Source organism: Pteronotus mesoamericanus, unplaced genomic scaffold, assembly GCF_021234165.1.
Source record: "Pteronotus mesoamericanus isolate MK-2021 breed Mesoamerican mustached bat unplaced genomic scaffold, CSHL_Meso_final contig_90, whole genome shotgun sequence".
NCBI classification, from domain to species: Eukaryota; Metazoa; Chordata; class Mammalia; order Chiroptera; family Mormoopidae; genus Pteronotus; species Pteronotus mesoamericanus.
The window spans coordinates 11538784-11566142 of record NW_026555277.1 but is presented as its reverse complement, the minus strand read 5'-3'; the positions used below and the strand labels follow the sequence as shown (position 1 = coordinate 11566142).

The following is a 27359-nucleotide window of genomic DNA, read 5'->3' as shown; positions in this document are numbered from 1 at the left end:
CATACCCATTTTTCCCTGAAGAGCAAGTAGCTTCTTGCTCTGCCCTGTGCCTTCCTATTGTCAAGGCGTGGCAGAAATACATCTAGGTTCTGTTTACCACCAGGGTAAACTGCCCTCCTGTGGCATTCTTGTAGAAAGCCACTTTGGGGGGTTGGTTCAGTATGTCCCCAAGTATTTACAGGTACAGATGTGACATATTCTTTGTAGATATTGTGCCCACTGCTTACTGCCAATGCTAAGCTGGCCCTTAGCACTTTGCACATCACAGTAGATGCATGTATTCATGATGATGTTCATTCTGATATTTTCTGGAAATAAATTATTTTGTTTGCTCTCCCGATTTTACCTACTCCAAGCTACCTTTTCTTTTCCACTCTTAGTTTTCAACCACTAATAACCATGCTTTTTAAGCTCTTTTTTTTATTGAAAGTAATAAATTAAGACATTTATCTTCAGGTGGTTCATCTTGGCATAAGAATCGCCACCATATACATTAGCATGCTCACAGTGTTGAGTATAGAGGAATTCATTTCAGTGGCAACAACATTCAGTGACCTTAGAAAGAAATCTTTCTGCTTATAGTTATTTGCTAGTCTTACATAATTGAAAGTTTCTATACAGTATAATACTTCAAAATTAAGATATTTTAAGGAAGCAGTGTCTTCAAGGAAGTTGTGTCTTCTGTGGTTCTTCCTCAAAATGAAGCCATTGGCTTTGCTGAGATCAGTTTGCTGGAGGTGCTAGGACTACAACCGGTCATCCTGTGAGTCAATGCTTATGGTGGAAGCTTGGCTACTGGTATCAGCAGTTTCATAGGATTTTTGATCTTTGGCAAAGTTGATGAAAACCTGATTTTTTTCAAGGGAAATAAAGCCATTAGTGCTTGGTAAATCAAAGGAAGAAATAAGGTTAATTCATACACATACGTATGCATGCTTGCACAAACTTGGGAGAGCAAATAAAAATTTCAGACTTTATAGGGCTATGCCAACACTTATATACACACTCTCACTAGGGGTCCTCCTTTTAGGTATTCAAATTTAAATGGAGTTTGAAAATAATGCCTATATCTATAACTATACTTATAATCATAATAAAAACCCCACATTATAATTGAGTAGTTGTAGCTATTTTATGATCTATATCAATATCTCTATCAAGTATAAATGAGGAGCCCAACTCCAGGCCTTATCAAATGCTTGTATGGTGATGTTGAAAGACATTTCACTAATTTCAGGAGTTAATGAACTAAAATAAAATTTGTATAGAAGTCTCAAATTAACTTTATGTTTAGTAAGCCAATTAGTTAACAAGCAGACCTCTGTTTTCTTTGCTTAAAATTATTAGATCTATTAGTCATTGACTTATCCAGAAAATATTGAGAGTCTATTTTGTGCCAGACATGGTGCTGGTCAAAAGCTAAGTATTCTGTATTAGAAAAGAAATACTTGTCTAAAGCCCCCATAGAATATTATCCATAAAGTGCAGCACCATATACTGACTCAGAGGCCTCTAAGGCCTCACTTTGAGGGCCATTTTAGTGAGACGCAATCAAATGTTCTATACATCAGGTCGGTTGAGCCAAACAAAGTTAATGTAGTGCAAAAGTGATAAAGGATGCCCAAGGAAGCCTTGAGTTGTTGAATATAAAGTAATTAAGACATGAGATCAGGAAAATAAAAGAATTCTGCCTTTGTCACTTTGGTTCCCTGAATCTAGCAGATCTAAAACTCTGGCACTGCATTCTCTCCAGATACTCATGTGCTCTAATCTAGGAAGCCAAGCCATAGAAATGTTATATAAGAAACCTATCAAAGAGAAAATAAGAAAAGTGTTTTGTTTTACAGATGAAAGTAATAGTTCATTGCTTTACACATACAGAAAACTTGCTGGATATAGATATCTTGTAGAAAGGAAAAAAAATCTTTTCTCTCAAAAATAGTGCTTTTAATATTTTTTTCCCCTAACATTCCAAAATGTGGTTAGAAATAAATGAAGCTAAATTTTTCAGGTGTAAGATTAGATTTTACTTCTACTAAAAAAAGATGGAATGTCATTGAAAAGACACACAGAATGTGGAATAACTAATGTAATATTGTGCACATGGACCCTGGTCTCCAGCTTACCTCTTCCAGAGTAGTCTGGCTCACTAAGAAGTTTGTGATATTTAAAGCAGCCTTGTTGGTTTCCAGCAGATCGAAAATGTTCGCTACCCCTCCTGCCGTGACTGGTACATGATACTCTAGCATGCTGAGGTGCTGATCCTGCGGAAGCCAAAGGAAAAGTGTGTTTTGCAATGTCAGGTAATACAGACTTGACTAGTCATATCTGAGCAAGAGCCAAGAAAAACACTGAAATTCATTCCCCTGAAAATGACACTACAGTGTAAATAATTGGTATGTTTTGAAACTAACAGCTTGCAAAGATGAGAGGAAAAGTTTTACGAATGTCAAAGAGAAAACAAATTAAAAAGGTAATGAAAATTCCAAAGCATTCTACATTCATAAAGTCATTATAGTCTTTCCTGTTAAAAAAAAAAACAAAACAAAACTGTGGGATGGTATTTCAGATGTCAAATTACGCTCTCAGCTCACAAAAACTTTTTCAGGGATTGCTTTTAGAAATTTCATTTTTTAAATGTTAGAATTCTTCCAAAAGGCCAAGGATTAGCTGCTCAATTCATATTGGCTAAAGAGGCTAGATTTCAACAGTACTGTTAGGAAAAACCCCATTCGAATAACACTATATTTTTTTCACAACTCACCCTAAAATTCTCTTCAATTTCTTTATGTTAGGCCATGCATCTAATTAGTAATGTGTTCTTATGTCCTTGGAGTGTCTTTAACACATTATTTTTTTGCATATTTGATCAGTCATCATATCCAGTATATTTTTCCTCTGAAACAACTCTCACATTTAACCTTTTCTCTCTATTTGTGCAATCAATATCTTAATCTGAGACTCATCACTCCACATCCGAATTACTGTGGCAGCCTCCTCAGAGGCCTAGAAACCACATACACTTATATATCGTATTTTGCTGTGTATAATATACACTTTTTTGCTCAAATTTTTGAGGGAAAGATAAGGATGCACATTATACATGGATAGTACTAATTCCATATCAATGTTTTTAATTCTTTTATTTATGCTTATGCCTTAACACTGTAACTTTAGAAAGCAATAACGATATCCATATGCAAAATAATACCTTGGAATATGAAAATCGGTTTTGTTTCTAAATATAAATAAATAAATAATTGAATTAAAAATTAAAATGAAAGGGCAAAAAATGTCGGTGCATATTATACACAGGAGCTCATTATACGTGGCAAAATACATTACTGTCACAAAGCAACTAGGACCATCTTTTTGAAACACTAGTTTAGTCTGGATGTTTTCTTGCTCCAGAATCTACCCCTTCAAGCTATCTGGGTTAAATCAAGACTGTATTTCAGCCGGGTACTTACGACATCCATTGCTGGAAACCCTTCCTCTCACACTTTCGTTCACGCATAGCCCCTCTTGTGGACCTATTTTCACATCGCACCTGTCACTGCAGTCAGGCTCTTACTTATTTTTAATCCCCAATTGTTTTTATTGTTCTTTCCCTTCTAGATATCTAGAAACAGCCGCACACTTGTGAAGAATGGTCTGTTTAGGAGAAATGAGTCTTTTATCATCACTGCATTTGTCTTGTGTAGCCCTGGTCCCATGAGGAGCAGGCAAGGGCAAATGTAATCATATCGCTCATGAATAGGCAGGCCTTCAACCCAGAAATTCACCGCAAGAAAAATCAGTCTGACGAATGCAATCTGTGCAAGGAAAGTATCCTTTAAGTTTTTAATTTTATTTTAATTTAGGTGATAGAAAATGGGCTTTGATAATAATAGTAAAAGCTATTATTTCCTGAAGAAGTTAAACAAAGCTTGGGAGGTTGAGGCAAAAATATTTGGCAGAGATAAAATAATTGTTTTTAAAAAGTGCACTCTATTTTACTTTCTCTCATCATTTCACATCACTGTGGTGCCTTAAAGAAGGATCTTTGTGGACATTTTATCATTTATCTCTCACACCAGTCTTGCAACGTAGATGTCATTCTTGTTATTTTACAAATGAGAAAAACAGGTCTCATTTGTTTTAAATGTCTTGCTGGAAATCATGCAGGGGGAGCCTCACCTCAACCCAAGACTTCCAATTTCTTTTCACCATTCCATAGATTATTTCCTTTTAAAACAGTAATTTGTTATAATCATCTTGCACAAATTATTTGTGCATCAAAGATGTTATATAACAATAACATTTTTGTCAAGTCCATTTATTTTATCTTAAGTTTATCCTGTGTGTGATACATAGCCATATATTTATATGTGTCCATCCTGTGGAAACGTATATATAAGATGAAATTAATTGAACAATGTCTCAACTAGTGTGGGTTTTAAGAACTTCACTTTCAATCAGTTCTGCTCAAACCTTTAAGGGCTTATCTTTCAGATGAGGGGAGAAAAGGAGATAATCTCTTCTGGCTGTGACATTCTGGAACTCTAATTTTTTCCCTAAAAAGAAATGTACTTTGTCATACAACTCGAATACTAATACAGTATGGCCATAAAGCCTTTGTGAGGAAGAAGTAAATAAAGTTTTGTCAAAGACAGCATTACTTTCAGTAGTTACAAAAATACAGCTTTTGTAATCATATTTGAAGATACGTGAATATTTTATTTGAAGAACAGAATAATCTGAAGTTCCTATTTGTTTATCCTAAGTGTGCTTCAGAGTATCTCATGCACCTTTAACTAACAAATGTATTAAGATTAATAATAAAGCTATGGTCACATTGCAAATGGCAAACATCCACTATGATATGAGACTATCAAAACCAGTCAATATAAAAAGTCAAGATAACCTCTTACTTTTAAGTATGTCTTTGGAAAGTGCAGTTGCATGAACGCTGTCACGGCTTCCATGCTAACTTTGGTGTTCTTCACATGAACCTTGACAGTAAATCCTCGCCCAAACCTAGAAAGAAAGAAAAAGTGCAAAACACTGTGTAAGTTACATTTTGCTGAAATAGCTCCCCTGGGATTCTGGATAATGAAACAGGACCCAAGCTAACCATTACAGCCCTTGTCTTATATAAAGACTGTTATTTTGTCATAAAAGTTCAGGGCATGCTGCAAACTGGAAAGAGTGCATTGCTACAATTTTTAAAAATTTATGTCAACCACTCTATAAAGTCAGACTGTTTGGACAAAAGCTGCATTAGAAAGAAAATATAAACTCTTGGCCTTCCTTGACATCCATGAATTGACAGTTGATGTCAATTCTGGGATTAAACACTTTATAAATTAAAGTAAACAAAGTATTGACAGGCAACTCATTGGAGATTGGTGTCAATGATAATGATTGACATCATTGGGTTTAAACATAGATTAAAAAATAAATATACTAGCTAACTGTTAGGACCATGACTAGAGTTTGTAAACAAGTCACAGCAGGCTTTTTGAGAACAACATTATAAGGCTATGTCCATCCTTTTTTCTCATCTTAGTCAATACTATTGTAGAAGAAAGCCAGTTGTACAGATAAACGTATAACATCATGAAGTTTGGAGATTAACATGGATATAAAAATTCATATGCAGTCTGGCAAATATAAATTTAATTCTAGTTTGTTCATATGATATTTGTGCACATTTCCCCAATGCATTCTTGATTAAAAGGTATTGAATGTGATAAAAATGTTAAAGAGCCTACTAAAAGCCTGTGCAAATGGCCAATGAACATGCTAAATAAAAATCTATGCCTTCATGTACCTGTCAAGGTCTAATTTGTTATTGAGTAAACTCATGAAACTGCTTCTTGAGGATATTTTGGTTGTGGATTAATATTTTAAAACTTTTAGGCTTGTAGGTTTGGGGGTTATTAACTAAAAATACATCCAACTCTCACTAAGATAATTTAACTTTAAGACGATTCAGTTATTATCTTCATTCCAGTTTTACTACTCATTGCAGGGTCGGCTGCTGAGGTGATTCTTAAAGGTGAGTAGAGTGCATTGGATAGATTACCCTACACCGTATGTTAAACAGCACATTTGTTCTTCACCTGCTCTTAATATGCTGCAAAGATCCAATACATTGGAACCTTCCATTCACCATAATGGCCAGCCTGGTACAGAGAGCTTCACATTCTTCCATGCTGAAAGACAGTACAATCATATCAGAATTCTGGGCATAGAAAGTTGGGTTTCAGTTCATGAACATAAGCTTAACTATTTTGCTATGGTACTTTAGAAATACTCTTGTAGTTCCTTAATATGTCTTTTCCCTTAAAGAACTAAAAACATTTTTTAATATAAATTAAATGTCTTCACATAGGGTTTATTATGGCTCCTTCTGAAGCTTGAGGCCATCTCTCTTGTTTGGAATGCCTTCTGTATGAAGCATATTTTTCTTTCAAGCTCCTTTAAGCATTGACTCAAGACCTACATTTCCCAAGAAATGCTCCCAAAATAATACTGAGTTTTTTTCATTATGATTTGTAACCTGTACTCAGTTGATTTTGTATTTATGATTAGGTGACCTGCATGTGATTATATAATTTCTAATTTCATAGACTATGATAACGAGAGGAGTCTTCAGTATCACCCTGTCTACTTCATACAAAAGTTCATGAAAATTAAATAAATGATTGGCTCCAGAACATATAGTGATATAGTGTTCTAGGACAAGGTTAGGATAGAAACAAGCCTCTTTATTATAAACAAGTCTAATGCTTTTTCCTTGATATGATAATGAGTATAAAATGCTAAACTGCATACAAGGTCAACCTAATGAGAAAAACACCGATAAAATATTTCAGTAGCTTTTTTATTTAACTGATTGAAAGGGTCTACTTCATGGAAGGAGGTCTATGAGCTGGTTCGTAAAGGGCTGGTAAGATTAGAACTTGGAGAGACTTTGTGAAAAGACCATTTCCAGGGCATGGTGATAGGAAAGGTTAACAAGTGTGTATGGAATCACAAGGCACTCAGGCTGACTGATAGAAGACAACATCATAGGCAAAAGTGGGTAGAAATTTAGATAATAAAAGGCCTTGTACAGCAGGCTGAAAGAGGCTGAGCTTGATGTGCTAGGCAATGGGGAGTCATAGTTGGGTTGTGAGGGTCATAAATCGTATGAAATTTGTTTATAAAAAGATTGCCTAGGCCCTGTCTCACCTCAGGAGCTGGATTCTCGCAATGTAACCTGCCTGACTTGCTCCTAAAACCATAAACATAAAACACTTTCATCTAATTCTGGACATTCATCATCAATATATATTACGTGGGAACTGCCTTTTTCCATTTATCATCCTAGGATTGTGCCCACTGACCTTACAGTTCCCGCACACAACTTACCTGTGAGATGTGAGGATGACGGAACATTTATTCTGCACTTCTTCTGAAATGATCTTCCAGAGGTGCCGTTTTGACTTAGGATCCATCCCAGAGCTCGGCTCATCCTTAATAGAAAGTTACAAGAAAAATTTATCAAATTAATTAATTTCTGATGAGGTTCTTAACATAAATCACCACATCTCACCTCCCCAGAACAGAAATCACTTCGCAAAGTCCTGCGACTAACTTGTTTTATACTTAATGGACTCCTTTCTGCTGCTGTCAAAGAGCTCCAACTCAATCATGTAAAATCGTCAATCTGTTTTAAAAAACGTCTCATTGAAGTTGACATCCTGTTACTTTACACTTGTCTCTTATATTCCTCTGGAAGAAATTTGGCTTCAATTACTGACAAAGCGGAGTTTTTACAGCTAATACTACATTGTCACATATGTGTTTGAAGCCACAGCAACAAGACTGCTGCCTTGCTCCTGATAGCAGAAGTGTGGCGGTGGGTGATAATATGCCATGTGAAGTGGAAAGAACACAATTTCATTTTTCAGTTAATATATTTGAGGTGTACTTTTAGTTTTATGTCATTAATTGAAATTTTATACTCCTTAGGGAAATGAGCATGAGATTTACAGAAACTACCAAGTAGAAAGATACAAATTATATTTTAAAAGTAAACAATGTCTCAAAAGTTGTTCAGACATAAAATTAAAAATGTAGCAATGGATAATCTAAACAAACAATAACAGGTCCTGAGAGATGATTAAACAAACAAATTATGGGTCAAGATTAGGTAAAAATTAAAAATACATATTTGTGATGGAAAGGATTATATAGGATCACCAGAGGCTTGTTTTTATAGTAAAGGTTTAAATTTAAATTTAAAGAAAGAAATAAGTAGTAATAGGGGGAAACAGTAAAGGGTATATTGTCACAGATTCTATTTTTGAAGATGAGATCATATGTAGTAAATGCATATAAAATAAAATAATAGTACCTTTCCTGAAATAGCCTGTATTTCAGTGAGGCTTATTAATACATAACATTTGCATAGTGCTTTCAACTTTTGGAAGTACTTTACATCTGTTATCTCACAGGAGTGCCTAAGGACTGTTTTGTTCAATTTAAGGGACACTTACACAATAAAATTCCATCACAAGCATCGATTGGCAGGGATATAACCATTATAAGCTCTGGCATTATAGAAAGATGGCCTGTGCATCACTCTGGGCAGTTTATATGAATTGATCCCCTGCATGGCTTAATCCCTGGAATAATGCGTGATTTATAAGTGGATTTTTATTGCACATAGTTAAGGCTCTTTTGGAGTTGGACGTCCTTAAATGAAGGGGATCTTCTAAAATAAGGGCAAGCTTTTTTCTCTGAAATAAACATTTTTACAATGTTTGACCTGGGAGGAGGAATGCTATGTTACCTTGGTGTGTAATTTACATTTCCAGGAGACAGATTTAATTTTCTAGCTCTTAATAAAAATATAAATGTGGAATCCATTTCCTCCTTTAAAAAAATTTCAGAAAAAATAAAATGGCAGATAATTGATCACATCCCAGATGGGTAGCTCATAGTTTTAAGTAACAAGGGAAAAAAAATTTTAGCATATCACATTGTTTTAAAATGTGTCTTTCCTCCTTTCTAGAAGTTTAAAAACATGCTAACTCATCTGATTAAGTTACCAGTAGAACTTTAAATAAATGAACTTTTCTTCATTTCTTTGGGAACTGGGAATCAAAATCTACCATGTCCCATAACGTTACATATTTGTATACCCTGAGTTTGTTTCAGCCACTTCACCAAGTGTTTCTTCTGAAACCAACTGCAACACAGCTTCAGACAAAAACATTTTTGAAGGCACATTGTTGTGGCAACAAATTATTTGCTGACATAAATTCCTTTAATGAGACAGTATAGGTAAAATGGTTTGCAAAATAATCAGCACATAGTGAGCCACTTACAAATATTTATCCCATCAATGAGAATGAAAAGTTACACACACACAGTTGGAGATGTGGTTCTAATTACGTAGGAGGCTGCTTCACAAAGACTCTCTTACCAGCAGCAGGATGGAAGGCTTCCCTATCAAGGCCAGTGCGGTGGATAATTTTCTTTTTGTGCCGTAGCTGCACATAGAGGTAGGTCTGTCCTTGAAGGGCATCAGGTGAAGTCTCCACAGGAGTTTATGAACAGTCTGTGGGACAGAAAAGAGAGTGAGGTTGACCTTCTCCTGCCCAAATCCTTAAAGCGCTAAACAAACAAACAAACAAACGTTAAAGCTGTTTGTGAAAAGAAAGTGTTATAGTGAAGAAATACATACCTGAAACATTCAAACATTTAAACTTAACATAGATTTCATTTTTATTTTCAAAGGTCCACTTAAAATTAATAATCATTTAAGAGATATAAAAGCAATTCTGTGGAGGCCCATTTTCAAGCAGGATTTTTCCCTCAGATATGCGTGCATGTGAGTGTGTGTGTTTGTGTTTACAACTGCGGATTGTTCTTTCTGCTATGCTACCACAGGATTTTCTTGTAAAGCTTTAAGGAGCTAAAACAGAATTCAGCTTTTCTCAAGGCAGGTTTCTCATTGATTGTTGGCACTGTTTCATCTTTCTTCTTATTGAGGGGCGAGTTGTCACAAAGGCTTTAAATCTTTTTCACACTGACCCAGTATCAGAATTTGAGCACATTAACTGAGGAAGCGTGAGTGCCTGTGGCTATTTTTGTACTTAAATAACCCCGGAAAGCAGAGGAATCCTAGGAGGATTTCAACTGGTCCCTGGGGTTGCCAAAATAGAGGAAACGACCCTAAGGGTTAACTGTTCCATTATAAAAGCAAGTAATTGTAGTGAAGTAAAAAACCACATTTAAAAAATCAAATTGGAAGCTCTTCGATTTCACTTGGGCATTTTGTGGGTAATGCCACTTTGCAACACTTATCTGGGCACTAAAGGAAGTAGAGGCATCACCAATGCTCTACCCACAGTCAAGGCAAGTGTGATGCTGTACCGGGAAGTCCTTAAAAAGTAACTGAGCCCACACCCCTGAGCAGCTTCTAAAGCTGAGCTCATAGGTGTGTATATGATACACGCAATCAAGCTAATGCTGTGCCCACTATCGTTGTCAGGAGGAACTGTCATAATTTTGCAGATGTCAGCTTGGTCTTGAGGGTGCGTGGGTGGGAAGCAGAAACAATACGGTTTTCAAATAATCTAGTTTGCTACACTTATACTCACATCTTTAATATCTTTCTCTGGAATTCCATGTATCCTGGCATAAAAGTATAAATGTTCTTCCACAGTTAATAGGTCATCTAAGGCATCTTCCTGAGGACAGTAGCCAACTAGGGAGCTGTGAGAGTCAACGTGAGCCAGAGATCTAAATTGAGAGAATCAAAAACACAGACGAGTTTCAAAAGATATTTCGCTCTTCATCCTCAAACGGTGGGAAGGCAGCTCTATTTTGGTCATGGTGATCAGTGATAAAAAGAAGTAAAATAATCCCACCATTACAGTCACACTTAAAGTTTTAAAAATCTCTACTTGCTTGAATAGCTGTTTTTTCCCCGAGGTTTTAATAACTATATAATAACATAAGGAATTTTTCATTATCTTTCTCATTCAATTATATCGTTCCGGTAAATTAAAGCTTTTGTTTTTCATACCCAGCCTTATTCCTGATCAGAATGTTTCCACTTGAAGGAATTATGTCTCCAGTCAGCATCTTGAAGATAGTGGTCTTTCCTGCTCCATTCACCCCAAGAAGGCCAAAGCACTGGTTAGTGGGAGGGAAAAAAGATGTAAACCTTAATTCAAACCAACAACATGTTGCTGTTGTATCTCTTTCCTCCTTTTCCTTGGGCAAAATAAATTACCGAGAAAAATAAATCACTGGAAATATGCATGGATATTGTAGTGCCCAATTAGCATTGGATAAAACTTTCTAGTTTAAAAGAAATTGGTGCTAAATTGTTAGTTACAGAATAGTCATGGGGATGTGAAGTACAGCACAGGGCATATAGTTAATAATCTTGTAGTAACTATGTGTGGTGCCAGATGGGGACTAGATTTATTGAGGTGATCACTTCATAAGTTATACAAATGTCTAATCACCAAGGTGCACGCATGAGACTAATATAATATTGTATGTCAAATATAATTGAAAAAATTTTAAAACACATGGGCACCTATGAACCTTTTTCCCCTTTGCCCTTTACACATTCGTGTGACACGATAAAACACCCAAGTAAGATATGCTAACCTGACAAAGTGATTGCAGTTACAGGTTCCACATTATCCACCCAAACTTTAGTCACAACTTCACTAAAAAGGCCACTGAAGTAATACTTTCTATATGTTGCTAAATAAATTTGATACATTTACTTTGCAGCTCTACTCAGAAACTAAGGGAAATGCCCACATTCTCTTTCTCCTTTGCAAGCTGCCTTAATATTGCTTCTATGAAAACAGCAAGAATAAATACAGATGTAGTCCTGGGACCTTATTTCTGACAATTTGCTCTCTTTCCAGGAGGCCTGGAAACTAGAAATTGAAGACAGCACCCTGCACAGGCCCCTTGCCTGACAGCCTGTCCCGGGACAGTAGCTTGGGAAGGTGCTCAGGACTTGGTGTAAGATAAACCCTCTTTACCAAGAGGGAAGACTTAGAGGGCAAGTAACACATGGACCTGTGTAAATTTTACATATAGAATCTATCAAAAGACTTGAAGATGACTTTAATATTTTTAGAAAAAAAATTTAGGAAAGATAAAGATTTGTATTTGTCACTTATCATGCCAATAGGGAGGACAATCAGAAACAGAACATTGTTCCCTACCTCCCCAGCGGGTATCCCAATGCTGATGTTGTTTACGGCTATAATCTTTTTGTGGATAAGTTGGTAGGTCTTTGTGAGACGATGGAGTTGGACCAGGTCTAAGTCATCTGCACCATTCTCAACCCTTAATCTCTCAGCCCGCACATCTTCGTCTTCATCTGTTGTCTCAATCACAGGTGAAGAATTAAATTTTCTGAAGAAGAGTCTAAAAAATGATCCCGATGATTTGCATCAATGATTTTGAAATGGCAGCGTTCAATTTTGACATGTATTAATGGGTTCTCACTTCGTGAAAAGTGTGCTATCACATACAAGATTTGTTTTAAATTTGTTACACATTATGATTCTCAAATAACTTAAAAATTAGTATTAATACTCTTCACTATGTTCACTATGATATTTGAAAAACAGCTTTTGCTCTCCATGCCTTGAATGCCTACAGATTCACTGTTACAATTCAGATTCTTAATTTTAGTAATAAGGAGGTCAGTTTGGGATTGAAAGCTAATTCTTAACAGAAACCAGAGTCATTAATAAGGCTCAGCACTTACAATTCCACAATCAGTGATCACCTTTTAAAAAATCCTCTCTATTTCTTCCTTTATCATCAATAATATGAATGTTATTCTATATTCTTTTTACTCTGAATGTCTTACCTAGGGTCTATGCAGTATATTAAGGTTATCAGCCCTGAAAACTCACTAAGTCTAAAACCCACTTGAGTATCTTGTTTAACCAATACCAAAGCAAACCAAACAAAACAAAGTTTAAAAAACCAACAAATCAGTTTAGATCTTCCTTCCAGTGTTCCTATGTATTTTAATGGTATCCCCACAGATTCCAACTGTGATGTTTTCTTTGAATCTTCTCCATTACAAAATCCACTCATGCAGTCAGTCTGCTAGCTCTGGAAATGACTTACAATACCCAATCATCATCATCGATCATTTTCTCTCTATTTCTAGTCCCATGATAGGCTGTCAGATTTCTCTAGGAACCTCAAATTACTGCAGTGTCTCTGATTCTTGTCGTCTAGTCTGCACGCCCTCTACAAAATCATGCCTCCTAAGGCACCATTTGATTACATTGTTCTCTATTCAAAAATCTTTAAGGGACTCTTTGTTGAACAAAGTTCAAACCATATCTCTTTAACCAAGTATTCAATAAACTGCATAATCTCCCAACCACATACTCTAGCTCTTATTATTTCATTGCATTTATTCTGTGCTAAACAAATTGTGTTACTCATTTCTTAAATATGTCCCAACACTTCTTTCTTTCTTTGTTCTTGTCATCCCTTTCATTATTATTAACTTCAGTTTGGTTTTCTGATAGGTGATATGTGCACATCATGTATTAAAATTAAAATTAAAATTAAAATTAAAATGCTACTGAAGAGTATATAGTGAAAATTAAAACTCCTTCAACCATATACAGTTCTCTTCAGCACAGGTACAAATAATTAGATAGCGTATGCATATGTTTGCATAAATAACATATTTCTTTTCTACCTCAAATGGTAATATACTTTACATACAGCTCTAAACCCTGCATTTTTCACTTAATAAATATTAGAAGTAACCCCAAATATTACACAAATAACTGTATCTTTCTGTCTAATGGTTGCATGGTATTTAATTTATGAATATATGGATATAATTTATTTAACCAGTCCATAAATAAAGAACATTTAGATTGTTTTCATTCTTCTGCTATTAGGAAATGCTTGCTATGATGAATAATTTTATACATACATAATTTCACATATTTATGAGCATCTCTGCAGAATAAAATTCCTAGAAATGGAATTGCTGGGATAATGATAGGTATATTTATGATTCTGTCCTCAATAGTTCAATTTTCTTTTCCCAAATCTATTACTAATATCCTACATATTAAATCTTCTTTCCCCATTTATTTTCTATTCTTCCAAACTCAAACAACATAAACAGACTACATCTTTTGTTTATGTACATATTTCTCTGCACCACTCAATCTTAATCTCTTTAAGGCTCACAATTGTGCTCAATGTTATTACTGTCCAGTTTACAGCAATACTTGCAGACACATAGTAAGATTTGATAACTATTTTTTGAATGAAATGAATGGTAAATTATACTATAATTTTTGAAAAAGTTTCTTCAGCAAAACATTTCTATAGTAATGGAAAAGCTTAGACATATTGACCTCTCCCTGAATATTTTGAATTGAGTTCCATCATGGATATCAAATGCTATGTATTTACCTGAATTGCTTTATCAGCCATTCATTGATTAAAAGTCGTAAGAGAAAAAACATTGTGCCCTGAGAAACCAAAGCCACAAACATTGCACCTAGTTTATCCATCTCAAAGGTTTCACTTGGGTATTCCACACCATATGCTTTTAAGAAGTCTAGAACCGACTGTTGTTGAGAAAGTTCAATCAATCCGTAGCCAAAACAGAATTGCGGGAAAATCAGGAAAATGCGCTTTAGTGTTTCAGAAATAAGTTCTAAAGTCTGAAATAAGAGAAAAATGAAGCTTAGCGTTAGACTTCCAACTAATTGACAAAAATTGAAAACTAGATATAGACAAATATTGGAACCTGAGAGGTTTATCTAGATTGGCAAGTACTTCACATGTATGCTGAATTGGCTTATAAATATTTATTGCAACCAAATAAATGGTGGAAATTCATTACTGAAATACAAGCAGAAAGAATTATATTTTCCCTGAGATGATTTAAGGCGTCAGGCCAAACCTTGAAGGCAGAATCACTTCTCGGCCTGTTTTAGATTGTAGGAATGTAGCCTGGGTGCTGGGGTCTGATATAGGGTATCAGTAGGTGCCTAAGGGAAGGAGGACTTTAGCAAAGTGCAGTTTCCAAACCTAAGGTTATTTCTATTTGAAGAGGGACTAAAACGGTGAAATGAGATGGAAGGAGAGAGCAACCTATCTTAATGAGAAGCAAATGGCTCATTTTCATGTTAATCACACGGGGGCCAACCACATGAACCTCATGAATTGTTTTCTTCCTCCTGGAGTGTGCTTGTTTTTTCCTCAGTTCACTTCATTTCCTCTCTATTTTTTCCATTCAATTGCCTGGCGCTGTTAGTGCTTCCTTTCTCACTAATCATAATTGTCAGCTCTGAATAGAAAGTGATGCTTACAATGAAGTAGGTTTCAACACATGATTGAAAGGGAATGAATTAGGATATTTTCCCCATAAATGTTGAAATGAATCCTAATCCATAGTCATATATGGATTAACTAATTCATTCATAATCCAGTCATATATGGATTAACTAATCACATAACTAATCCATTGTCCTTGTCAGTACTATACCATAACGATTTGCTAATGAGTGAAAAGTTTAGCTGACCGATCGATTGCATGATTTTTGGCATGCCATAAAATATACCTGATGCACCTTCATCGCTCCACACCAGCCCTATCATATGCCAATAGTTTTGCCACTGGCTAAGTGCAATCATTGTTATTAACCTAGATAGAGCCTAAAACAAATTTTTTAAAGGCTCTAGTTTTCCTTTACTAAATTTAATAGAATCTAATGTAATTCCTCTTTTCTATTTAGAGAGTGCAAAGTACAGAAAATTTTTCCACCTTGGATGTGTGGAAAAGTTTGAGACATCCATTGAAGTTTAGCAGACTAATAAAGGCGCTTACCGGATCATTAAGCTTTTCCTTGGACAGAAAGTATACCACCGACAAGGAAACAATGGAATTGATGCCAAAGAAAAGGTTGATGCAGACATAAGTGATGAAAGCCATTCCTGTTTCACGGAAGAGCCCAGCCAGCAAGTACATCCAAGAAAATGTGGCATACCTGTATGTTGATAATACTAAGAGTTAAAATTAAGTATTCATCATTCTCCTTTATTAAATACATGCATATATCACACATACATACATAAGTATATAGATACTTAGATGGAGTTCCAATGTGAAAATAAACATTAAGAATGTATTACCAAGCCATATAAACTAGATTTCTCTCTTTTTTCCTATTCTTCTCTTGAACAACAACAACAAAAATCCAAAGGATGTTTTAAAAATGACAATAAGAATCCTCTCTTTAAAGGAAATTTGAGCAGTCCTACATCATTATAATTTCAAATTAATTCCTCCCTAAAGATGGTGTTACCCTAGGCAAGAACTTATTTTTCTTTACAGAAATATGGATTTAATCAACAAAAATCTTACAATTTAAAGTTGAGGAAAATAATGGTAGTACTGTCAACAAGCTAAGCAGACAGGGTTTGCTTAGAAGCTAGCTGTCTTGTTTTGAGCAAATACTTGAGCAATCTTTGGGGTAATGAAGTAGAACTGGAGACAGAGAGATCCCTCATCAGCTGCAAATGCTAACTGAATGGATGGACCCATGCATTCAGGACATAAAGAAGTGCTACTCTAAGTATTGATTGTATCAATCTGTATTACCTGTATTAAGCTAATACAGAAACAATATTATGTGTGTGGTTTAGACATCTATAAAATTATAAATAAAAGAAATACATATACCTTATAATGCTATATATATTCAACATTTGTCAATGCATAAATTCATACACACAAACACATTTTTCTGATTATTCTAAAGCCTCCATGTTTTTTAATAAAAATTAAATTATATATGTAAATAGCTAAGCATGACAATTGATACCAAATAAGTGTTCATTAATGAATGGCAGGTATTACTATTAAGGACAACATTCACTTTCAGAAGTATTGTATTTTACAAACTATGAACTAGCAAGAATGATGTATTGTTAGTCATTACTCATTGGCTAATGAAAATCCAAGGCAATTGTAAATTAGCTAGCGAGACTTAGGTTCTGTTTGTGCCTAGGAGAATTTTTTTCTGTTTATTCTTTCACTGCAGCTTACCCAAACAGCAAGAGTAGGAGAGAGACAGCCCCTAGGTTGTTTCCACTGTAGAAAGCAGGTAACTTGAAAATGGCAATGACACCAATTGAAAATGCTACAGGCACCAAGTAGAAGACCTATGGGAATATGCGAAACAATGATGAATATATGGCAAGTATTATTAAAGAAAAATCAATAGCCCATCCAGTTTAAAACTATAACAAGTTGACCTAGAAATATTCGAAGGAATTCATTTTTACTTATGTTCCCGTTGCTTGTAACATTCAGCTTATTTTACATTGATTTCTCTCTAGAAGTTGTGTCTTGCAATATGAGGTCAAACCAGCCTTCATCTGTATAGATATACATGCAGTCCCTCGTGTTCCTGCCTCCAGGCTGTGAGACTTTGAAGGATTTGGTGCCAGAGGTTCAGTGAGAAAGAAAAGACAGCCAGGTATCCTGGCATTAGATTTAGTCCTCAAAGAATTTATTTCATTTGGAATGCTGGAATTCTCTCAGATAGTTGATTTCTTAGGCTTGGTTATCAATGTGAGCCAGTCTGCCAAACAACAGAGCAGTGGGTCCCACACATTCTTGGAATCACAGGCATATGAACAAAGAACTCAGTGTTTAGAGCTTACAGCAAGATGGTCACAATATGAGTTGGTAATTTAATTTGGAGGGAAATCTTTTAAGTGGGAATGAGCACCAAGTATATGACAACAGAATCTAAATAGTAGCCCTTCACAGCAGTGTATACGTTTAGGATTTCTTACTATTAAACCTCTTATTAAGTCCAGAGAAGTAATTATTTTTCTTCTAGATTTGACTTCTACAACAAATGCATGTCAGTTCTCACTGGATACATTCACAAAATAGATATGCACTTAATTGCTCTCAGTCCTTTAAGTCAATGATCATTACAGCAACTCAGACAATTTCACCAAAATCACCAGGCAAATCATACCCATTCAGGGCTTTTGGCCCATTTAGAGTAAAAAAAAAAAATCTGAACTTTGGGACCATTTTATGCAAATGAGAGAGCTATCAATAAAATTCATCCTTTATTGTTCTTACTGATCTTCTTAAATGTGTCATTCAGCAGGGCTGCTACTTTGAAATTTTCACTATTAGTTGATAAATGTTTACAACCCTGATTATTTGGTATCTTTGGGCAAGATTATTCTGGGAAGCTTCTGTTTCCCCACAGTAGTGGTTCTCAAACTTCAGTGCACATAAAATCACTTGAAAAGCTTTATTAAAAGTGCATACTTCCCAGGTCCATTTCAAGATAGGGATCCAAGAGGTTTGGAGTGGGGCCCAGAAATCTACATTCAACAAGTGTCCTGGGGGATCTGGTCCGGGTGGTCCTCTCACCACAGAGAGGGGAGGAGGTGGATTTTTCTCTGACCCTGAAATAAATGTAGCTCTATTGCATCCTCCAACCACTGGATGACTATAAGCCTTGCACAAAGCATTTTTTCTTAATTTACTTATTTTGTGGTAACAATCTCAACACACTAGCTTAAATAAATCTCAAATATAAAACTGATGTCTTCTGCTCAAATCAATCCTTTCTTCCTGCAAATACACAAGCTACTCACCATGTCAAAAATGAAGTTTGTGACCCAGTAGCATGTCACACCGATGCCCGAAATATGCTGTAGCTGCTTGGCCTTGGTCTGATGCTCCCTTACAACATAGGTGACAAAGCTGGCCGTGGTGACAGAGTAGCCCATCAGGATGGAGAGTGCCACTAAAATATCGATTAAGCTGCTCATTCTATAGTGAGCAATAGGGAGAAGAAAGCACACATAAGTTTTGGGAGCTCTTTTCCTTTCAAGAAGATTCATGACTAAACCATCAACAAAACAGTATAAGAGTTGGCTGTGACACAAATAAGTCTTCCTGCAAGGCAGCCAGATAATATCTCCTACATGACTCGACTGTGACCCTGGAATAAATGTAACTCTAGCGCATCTGAATTGACTGGGGATATTTGACAGAAAAATCTCAGCCTCCAGGGGTTACAGGATGTATCAAGGAATATATAGTTCTTGGGCACAGAAATACCGCTTAAATGCCATGCAGGGAAATTGAAATGATGAAGCACTTAGGCACTTGACTTACAAAAGCAACAGATTCTGTGAATCTACATCAAGTTCAACTGGGCACCCCCACTGTACACTCTTTCATAAACTCCCTTTTATCCCAGTCAGTGAGTTATAGTACACCAGCTTTTCTAGATTCACACTCATTTAGATACAACTGTGATTCCCAATTACTGTACTTTATGCAGATACGTGGCTATGCGAAGGAGGAAGGAGCCATGCCGATGTATGCACTTACGTGGCTTGCTCTTGGTCTTGCACTCCTGGGTAAGGGTGACTATACACGATGATGCCTTAAAGAAGAGACAGTTCTTTTCATTAGTAAACATTCAGTTAATCAGAAATACCAGTTTTTAGAGAGTAATACACAATAATTTATTCCTCATGCTATGATCTCAAAAATTTTAGTGTAGGGATAGACTTTTAAAGAAAAGTGGTTTTCTTCCAATCTCATCAATGGCATACAATTGGAGATACATAAAAAGGAAAAAAAAAAGTTTTCAGATAGTGTATGGAATTTTGAGGGAAGAATTTACATTTCTCATATAGCATTTCCTTTCTGTTATATTTAAGTAATTGTTTTCCACATTCTTCTCTTTATCTGCTGCACTTCAGAAATTTATGGCATATAAAGAAGCAACTCAAGGGAAGACCAATTATATGAGGATCTCCTGAAGAACACACACTCACCACTCCCATCCTTCTTCATTGTGCTATCGACTGTATTATGGGTAATAAAGCTCCTGAGATGATCCTTCCTTCTCTTTAACTACAATATTTCTAAGATGCCTATTGCTCTAGAATTCTACCACAGTAGGGCTTAGAGCTTCAGCCACCCCCAAGGGATTTTCATTGAAACATAAAGATCAAGGAAGATTCAGATAATCTAGCTGGCTTCAGAATTGTAGTCACTTAATTCCAATATAGTCCTAAATTATTGGGGTCTCCCACAATTGGTTTCACTTCCTGAGTTAGAAGCAAGCTTTGTTCCTCCTCTTCCTTAGAAGATGTTGGTTAGCCACAGTCAAAATGGGCTGGCAAAAGTTTCCCAAAGGACCACAGTGTAAAGGCAAAGTTTATACTTTGAAAAAGAATAATAAGGAATGGAAGGAGGATGTTCCTTAAATACTTATTCGTAGAGCAATTAGCTGGAGGGAGAACTTTCTTACCTTTTGCTTATATAACATATGTTCATTATATTAATATATTAAGGCCCCTTCACCACACCCAAATGTTATAGAATTATTCTAAAGTTATACTCTCTCAATTAGCTTAAACTTATAATTTTTATTAAGTAGAATGTGACATGCTTTGAAGTTCAATTCTGCAATTGTTATATGTTAAAGAAAAAGGTATGTAGTTGAAGTAAAACAAAGAAACTAGCAACAACAATAACCAGTTTGGCATAGAATTTTAACCACATCATTGGGGGAATGAACTTTTCTTGTCTTTTTTTTTCCTTTTTTGGGGAGGGAGGGGTATATTAATGGGCTCTCTTTTTACTGAGATCGAGTATTTCTTTGGGACCTACATAAACCAAGTTGTTGAATTATAATATAGACAGAGGAAAAACATTTTTAAAAATGTTTGCTTTGTGTTTTAGAGTCAAGAAATGCTCTACTTCACTAGAGGAATCTTTGCAAAGATGTTTAGTCCATTATCAGAAATGGTGCTGAACCAATTGTTTTCATATGTTTCTTTAGCTGAAAAATCAAGTAAATGTGTCTGGGTTAGAAACATATGTAAAATTCTTCTCTGTGGGTTCTCCGGCATCCAGCATAATATTTTCAGTACAGTGATTATTTAATGAATGTTTATTAAATTTAGTCTACCTTAAAATTTGAATTATTTCCCCCAGTATGTATTAAAAGTAATCTATTTTATGTTGTCTTTACAGTTGTTGTAAACCTAAAATGAGATACTTCACATTGACCATTGTTACTAGTGCAATAAAAGGTAAGATAAACACTAGTGTGGAGGGAACAATGCATCAGTTATTTTGAAAAAGAGTCTCATTGCATAACATTTGATGGTAAAAACAAGTAAACCTATTTTTTGGGAAGCAACAACAGAATTTTCATGTGTAATTAACCATGAAAGGAAACCACATGAATATAATAGATATTGACATTGTAAAGGAAAGCTAATTAAAAGACTTTTAATAGCATGTGAGAATTCAAAGAAAATCAATTTTATAGCTAAAGCAAAAACCCCAGTTCATGTAGAATCCAAGAAAAAAAATTCCTTAAAACAGCTAGTGTAGTTGTGTCAGGGTTCAGGGCAGAAAAATAGTTGAATTTATTTTTTAAAGACAGTATTGCCATGGTAGACCCCAACCATACATTACAAAATAACAAGTATTTTAGGATGACATGGTTTTGTCCTTTTAAAGAAATCAAACTCTGCCCAGAGAGGATGGAAGGTTACCACTTTCGTAAGTCTATGTAAGAAAAGTTAATTAAAAAATAGAATGCATACTATTATTAATCTTTATGTAATTCAAGCTAAGCCTTATTTTTAAATTAAAAATAAAAATAAATTTCCTTCTGGGGTCAATATAAATGTATGTTCCAGAATTCTTAAATCCTTATACTCTTTAACTTAAAAATACATTGGTAGGAGCCAGAACTAGCCTGCTGGAGTCCAGGGTGGTTCACGTGGCTTTGGTCTTGGTAAAGGACTCTAGTAATAAATGAACTCTGATTACAGGTTTCAACAGGTGACCCTTCAAAAGTTGCTGGTCTCTTGTTCTCATGTACATACCTCTGCTACATTTCCCCCTAGTTGTTTCTATAGTATTTACACTTTCATTACCTGTCACAGCAACAAATGTCTTTTGCTCCAAATAAGATATCCTACTGAAAGTCAAGTGTTCAGTACTATTTCAAACCAGGCTATACTAGATTCATCTGGCTTTAGTCACTATTTAACTTAATTTACCACTTTTGGCTATGCCTTTTACTGATGTTCTAGATTGGAAGACTATCAATCTTGTTGTCTCTTTATGGTTTCTGCTGCTAGGAAAATACCAAGGCAGTTGGGAAAAAATGCTGTTTTCTCTGAAATAAAGACTTCAAAAGATCCAGTTTCTAGAATGAGTATTTGCCTCCACAGATTACTGGTACAATCACTAGAACACCCAGCATACACTATGACACTTAACTTCAGGGAGATGAAAGAAAAGTAGGCCTCAGCATTTCTCAAAGGCATGTTGTATCTTTTCTTCCTATTTAATAGGTTACTTATTAGCTTATTTACCAGGCTAGAGACTCAGCCTTGGCCAGCAAAGATGTTATTTAGTTTTTTTCATCTTGATTATTATTTTTTAGGATCACTATGGCAAAATAATTTGAGCAAGCCTCAAGAATAAAAAAAATGATCTGATGGACAGAAATTGAATAAGAAAAAAATAAATCAGTCCCTTTCAAATTATAGAGTCTATTTTTAAAACTATGTGGAAGCCTCTTGGGAAATCCAGCTAAAACAGAACTGGCTCAGTGTAAGGAATTAATGGGAGAACGAAGTGTTGAGTATTGGAAAAAGGAAGAGGCAAGAGTCAGATAGTCATGGTTTCAAATCCCACTTCTGATAACTAGTAGTGGAGAACAATAACACTCGTCCTGAAAGGGTGCTTCTGAGGATTAGCAACATTCCATAGAAAGCATGTGTCATATGGTAAGTACTTAATTAATGGTAACATTTTGGTCAAATACCAAACTTTTTAGTTTAAAAGTTTTATCTTCATGTGTAGATTTGTGTTCAATATTTATCGACATTATCTTTTATTTATTTTTTTAAGATTTTATTTATTTTTTATTTTTAGAGAGAGAGGAAGGAAGAGAGGAAGAGAATAATCAACATGCGAGAGACACATTGATCAGTTGCCTCTCGCACGCCCCCCACCAGGGATCTGGACTGCAACCCAGGCATGTACCCTGATTGGGAATTGAACTGGTGACCTTTTGATTCACAGGCTGGCACTTGATCCACTTAGCCACACCAGCCAGGGCTATCTTTTATATTTTAGTCTATACACAAGTACATAGTTCTAAAATATTTTCCTGTAAGATATAACTACTAGGTAGGACAACAGAAATAAGCATGAAGTCAGCATTGCTATCCTGAATTAATAAATAAGGGAACTAAATTAACCTGAAGTTAAGGGGATTATCCCAAATCTTCCATCTGGTGGTAGTTTGGAAGAAGCAATTTCTAAACTCCTTTTAAAGATCTGTGATTTAGGTGCCATAAAAATACCTCCCAGTGGGAAAAAGTGGGATCTAATGTGAATTTTTAAATGGAGAGTTGCAAAAGTTGCAATAGAAGAAGCTCTGTGTAAGTAACTTTACCGTGTCGGGCAGCATCATATTTTGACATGTTAACTCGCAGAAGGAAATTATTCAAGCTGTTGAGGTAAGCTGGGAGGGAGTGGTAGCCTTCTGGATCATACCACACCTGTTCAGTTCCAAAAGAAGGCAAGATCAGAATTGTGTTCAAGTAAATTAGGCTGTTTTTACATCTGGCCACCTACAGAGTTTATATTTAAAATAAGAGCACCAATTCCTGATATCTTATTTCATCTTGGAAGATTATGAACCACTCCACCCCTCCCCTCCACACACACACTGAGCATGGACCACAGACCTCTAAGTTTCCAAGTTAAAGATGGACAGAAACTTGTAAAAAAAGTGGTGTTTTTTTTTTAATGTATGATAGCACCAAATTATTAGTTGCCCCGATCTTCTCTGTAGGCAAAGCTTTAAATAAACTGGAGAAAGTGTTATTACCTCCATCTCTGCGGTTGGCCTATAGTGATTCTCAGACTAAAACTAAGGCATTCTGGCTCTTAAAAATTACAATAGAAACAAATGGCATATATGCCAGGCTGTAGAAAGAAATTAAATACATATATAAGCATTGTGTCCTTAGCAAAAATATTGATAACCTTGAAATTCCCCCATTAGCTATTCCAAATTATAACCCTCAAAGAATTGAGTTACTTTACATTCTACGTCAATAACAGAGGGATTTAAAATACTGATGGGTCTCAAATCAGGAAACCCTATTGATAACTTAAAATTATAAATCTGATTTATAGAGAAATTATTTAATATTAGAGCTCCTTTGTTTATACAAGAACATTTACTATGTGTGTTGAAGGAGGGGGGAAAGAAACAAAAGGGGTTGGCATTCAAATATGTCGTACTACTATTTGCTTTCTGTATGACTTGTGAAATCAGCTGAAATGGGCTCAATACCTATTTCACAGGGATGTGGTGAGGATGAAATTAGGCAGCTTTGTAGTAGGCGAAGCTAGTGCTCGGCTTGAAACAATAACTGAGAGAACATTGGTTCTCTGCTCTGTGTAAGTCTGTATATGTCTCTTACTACCAAAGGAGAAATACGTAAAGGGCAATTGAAAACTCCTAGCCATATGATCAATAACAATCACATGTGTGTGATTCTGTGACTCTAGCTTGCTTCAAAACATAATGTAGGATCTAGAAGAAAAAATAGCCAACAGGATTTTTTTTATCTCCATCAAATTCTGTTAAGTTTCCATGTTCTTTAAGAAACAAAGCTAAATATATATGATGCATACATAGGAAAATATACATAAAACATTAATGTACAGTTTCACACACACAAAAAATAAATAAAAGGAGTACACCTATCGAACCATCACTCAGGTTGAGAAACAAAAATTGCCAGCATCCAGAATAATTTGTCACTGACCCTCTCTGTCCTTCCAAATCATAATTTTCCCGCCCCTACACAATATGGTTAAGTTTTGCTTAATCTCAAAGTTTATAGTAAGTGCAATTATATTATGTATTTTTTTGTCTTTTCTTTTGCTTATTAATAATGTTTTGGAATTTACCCTGTATATTATATAGAACTGAGTTTATTCATCTCTATTGCTAAAAGATTCTACTGCATATGGGCACTTGGGGTTGCTTTTTGAGTTAATGTGAGAAACATGACTATGGACATATTTGTATATGTACCTGGTACTTATGTGTACATGTGTCCCTGGGATAAGTACACAGGACCAAAATCGCTGTGCTTTCGGGTATGTGTTATACCAAACTGCTTTCCAAATTGATTGTACCTATGTTGTTTTTTTTACCTCATAAAAACGCTCAAACATTTCAAGTTCACATCCTCTCATTTATATGACAACCCAGAAGGAAGTTCATAATTTACCTTGGCAAGTGTCCTGTTGTCAGGAATTGCTGTTACATCAAAACGAAGGTCGTTAGTCAAAGGCAGCCCAAAACTCCAACCTCCATATCTATATTAAATAAAATTTATATTTGTTTTAGTGGATAAAATTGTCATAAATAGACCTAAAATGGTTAAGAGCACAGTCTTTTCTTTCCATTAGGAACACATTTACAATAAGCAATAAATACTGCCTGACAAATATTTTATATTTTTATCAATTTATTTTATTGTATTTTAGTCTAAAATGTACATTATGACTAGAAGTAAAAAGTCCTTCTAAACAATAGCAAATATGGAGTAATTATTCTGATAATCAATGACATATAACCTCACCATTTCCTCCAACTTAACCGAATCTACGCCATTTCAAAAATCTTAAGACTTTAGCCCTTAAAAAAGCCTTTTGTAGGTGATCTAATACTAAAAAGATATGTCAGTTTTGTTTTTTTTTTTTGAATGATTCCATTTCTTCTGTTCACCACACTTTTCCCTTAGCTTGTCCCCTGTTGCCATATATTTTCTCTTCCTGGATATTCAAAGGTGAGCTCTGTCTCTCTAACTACCCATTAATTCCTGGTCTCTTAATAATACAAAGTGAATTTAAAAAATCCAAGTAGCAATTTAAAGAAGAGAGAAGTTTAATTGTTCCAATAGGGGTTGGTTAAATAAATAATGGTGCAGTCACACTGATACAATCTTCTTGTGACTGTCATCCTAAATATGATGCCATAACCATAGCTTCGGCATGCAAAGAACACTATAGCATAATGTTCACTTAAAAAAAAAGGGTTCTAGAATAGACCAAATTTTGTAGGAAATTTTTACATGTATCTCTGACTGGAAATTTCTGGAAGCATAAACAAATCAATAGTGTTTGTGTTTGGGGAGAGAGAGATTATTTTTTCTTTTTTGTTTATCTATGGATTTTAATTATTTTACAGCTGTTAGTCCTTTATGTACATTAAAAAATAAAAGTGGGTAGAGATAGAAGAAAGGAGAAAAGAGCAGCTATTGTAAGACAACCACCTCCTCTCTTTCCCAGCTGCATTGTGATATATTAACAAAAAACACAAAAACAGTATATATTAAAAGTGCACAACTTGATGTTTTGATATGTAGTGCAAAATAATTATTATAGTCAAACTAATTATCATACCCATCACCTCACATAGTTACCATTTTCTTTGTGTGTGTTATGTGTATGTGTTGAGAACTCTTAAGGTCCATCCTCTTAGCAAATGTCAAGGGTACAACACAGTATTGCTAACTTCGTCACATTGTTGTTAATTGGCTCTCCAGAATCAATTCACCTTGTATAACTGAAACTGTTATATCCCTTGACCAGCACCTCCCCATTTCCCCCTCTCTCCAAACTCTGGCAACCACCATTCTACTTTCTACTTCTATGAGTTTGACTAGTTTAGATTCCATATATAAGTGAAATCACGCAGTATTTGTCTTTCTGCGTTGGCTTGCTTCACTTAGCATGGTGTCCTCTAGGTCTGTCCATGTTTTTGCAAATGCAAGCCTATCCATCTTACATCCATGTCAAATGCTTAAATGACTTAAGGATTTGCCCAGGGCTTTGCTACACATGCACACATTTTATCCACATGCAGATATTTGTATTGGAACTAAGGTCATTTGTTACCAAGGGCAGTGCCTTAAAATTCTCCAAGTTGGCATAATTCACTCAATAGCTATTTTTTTTGTTCAAGAAAAAAAATGGACACATTTACAATACATTTTTGAGGCCCCCCCCAAAAAGTTAGCGCTTTTTAATTTGCTCAAAAGAATCTTAATTTAGAGTCATTACTTAAATTTTAAATACATTAAGCTGTTTAGATAAAACAGATAATTTAGCCATGTAAATAATCAATAGACATTAGCATCTATTATCTCAAGATCAG

At 35.2% G+C, this 27359-nt stretch overlaps 1 protein-coding gene across 1 annotated transcript in view; it reads right to left on the bottom strand.

Moving 5' to 3' along the window:
- Positions 1 to 746: 746 nt before the first annotated feature.
- The window catches only part of ABCA12 (ATP binding cassette subfamily A member 12), a 165389-nt gene continuing 138776 nt past the window's right edge, over positions 747 to 27359 (bottom strand). Inside the window, exons 38-53 of the mRNA XM_054586173.1 lie at positions 25429 to 25516; positions 23571 to 23676; positions 19460 to 19514; positions 18715 to 18892; positions 17132 to 17247; positions 15911 to 16070; positions 14488 to 14741; positions 12243 to 12447; positions 11072 to 11181; positions 10644 to 10785; positions 9464 to 9598; positions 7402 to 7505; positions 6108 to 6200; positions 4914 to 5019; positions 2127 to 2264; positions 747 to 848 (exon numbers count right to left, since the gene is read on the bottom strand). Coding sequence (XP_054442148.1) covers positions 747 to 848; positions 2127 to 2264; positions 4914 to 5019; positions 6108 to 6200; positions 7402 to 7505; positions 9464 to 9598; positions 10644 to 10785; positions 11072 to 11181; positions 12243 to 12447; positions 14488 to 14741; positions 15911 to 16070; positions 17132 to 17247; positions 18715 to 18892; positions 19460 to 19514; positions 23571 to 23676; positions 25429 to 25516 — 2092 coding nt within the window. The remainder of the gene's footprint in view (positions 849 to 2126; positions 2265 to 4913; positions 5020 to 6107; positions 6201 to 7401; positions 7506 to 9463; positions 9599 to 10643; positions 10786 to 11071; positions 11182 to 12242; positions 12448 to 14487; positions 14742 to 15910; positions 16071 to 17131; positions 17248 to 18714; positions 18893 to 19459; positions 19515 to 23570; positions 23677 to 25428; positions 25517 to 27359) is intronic.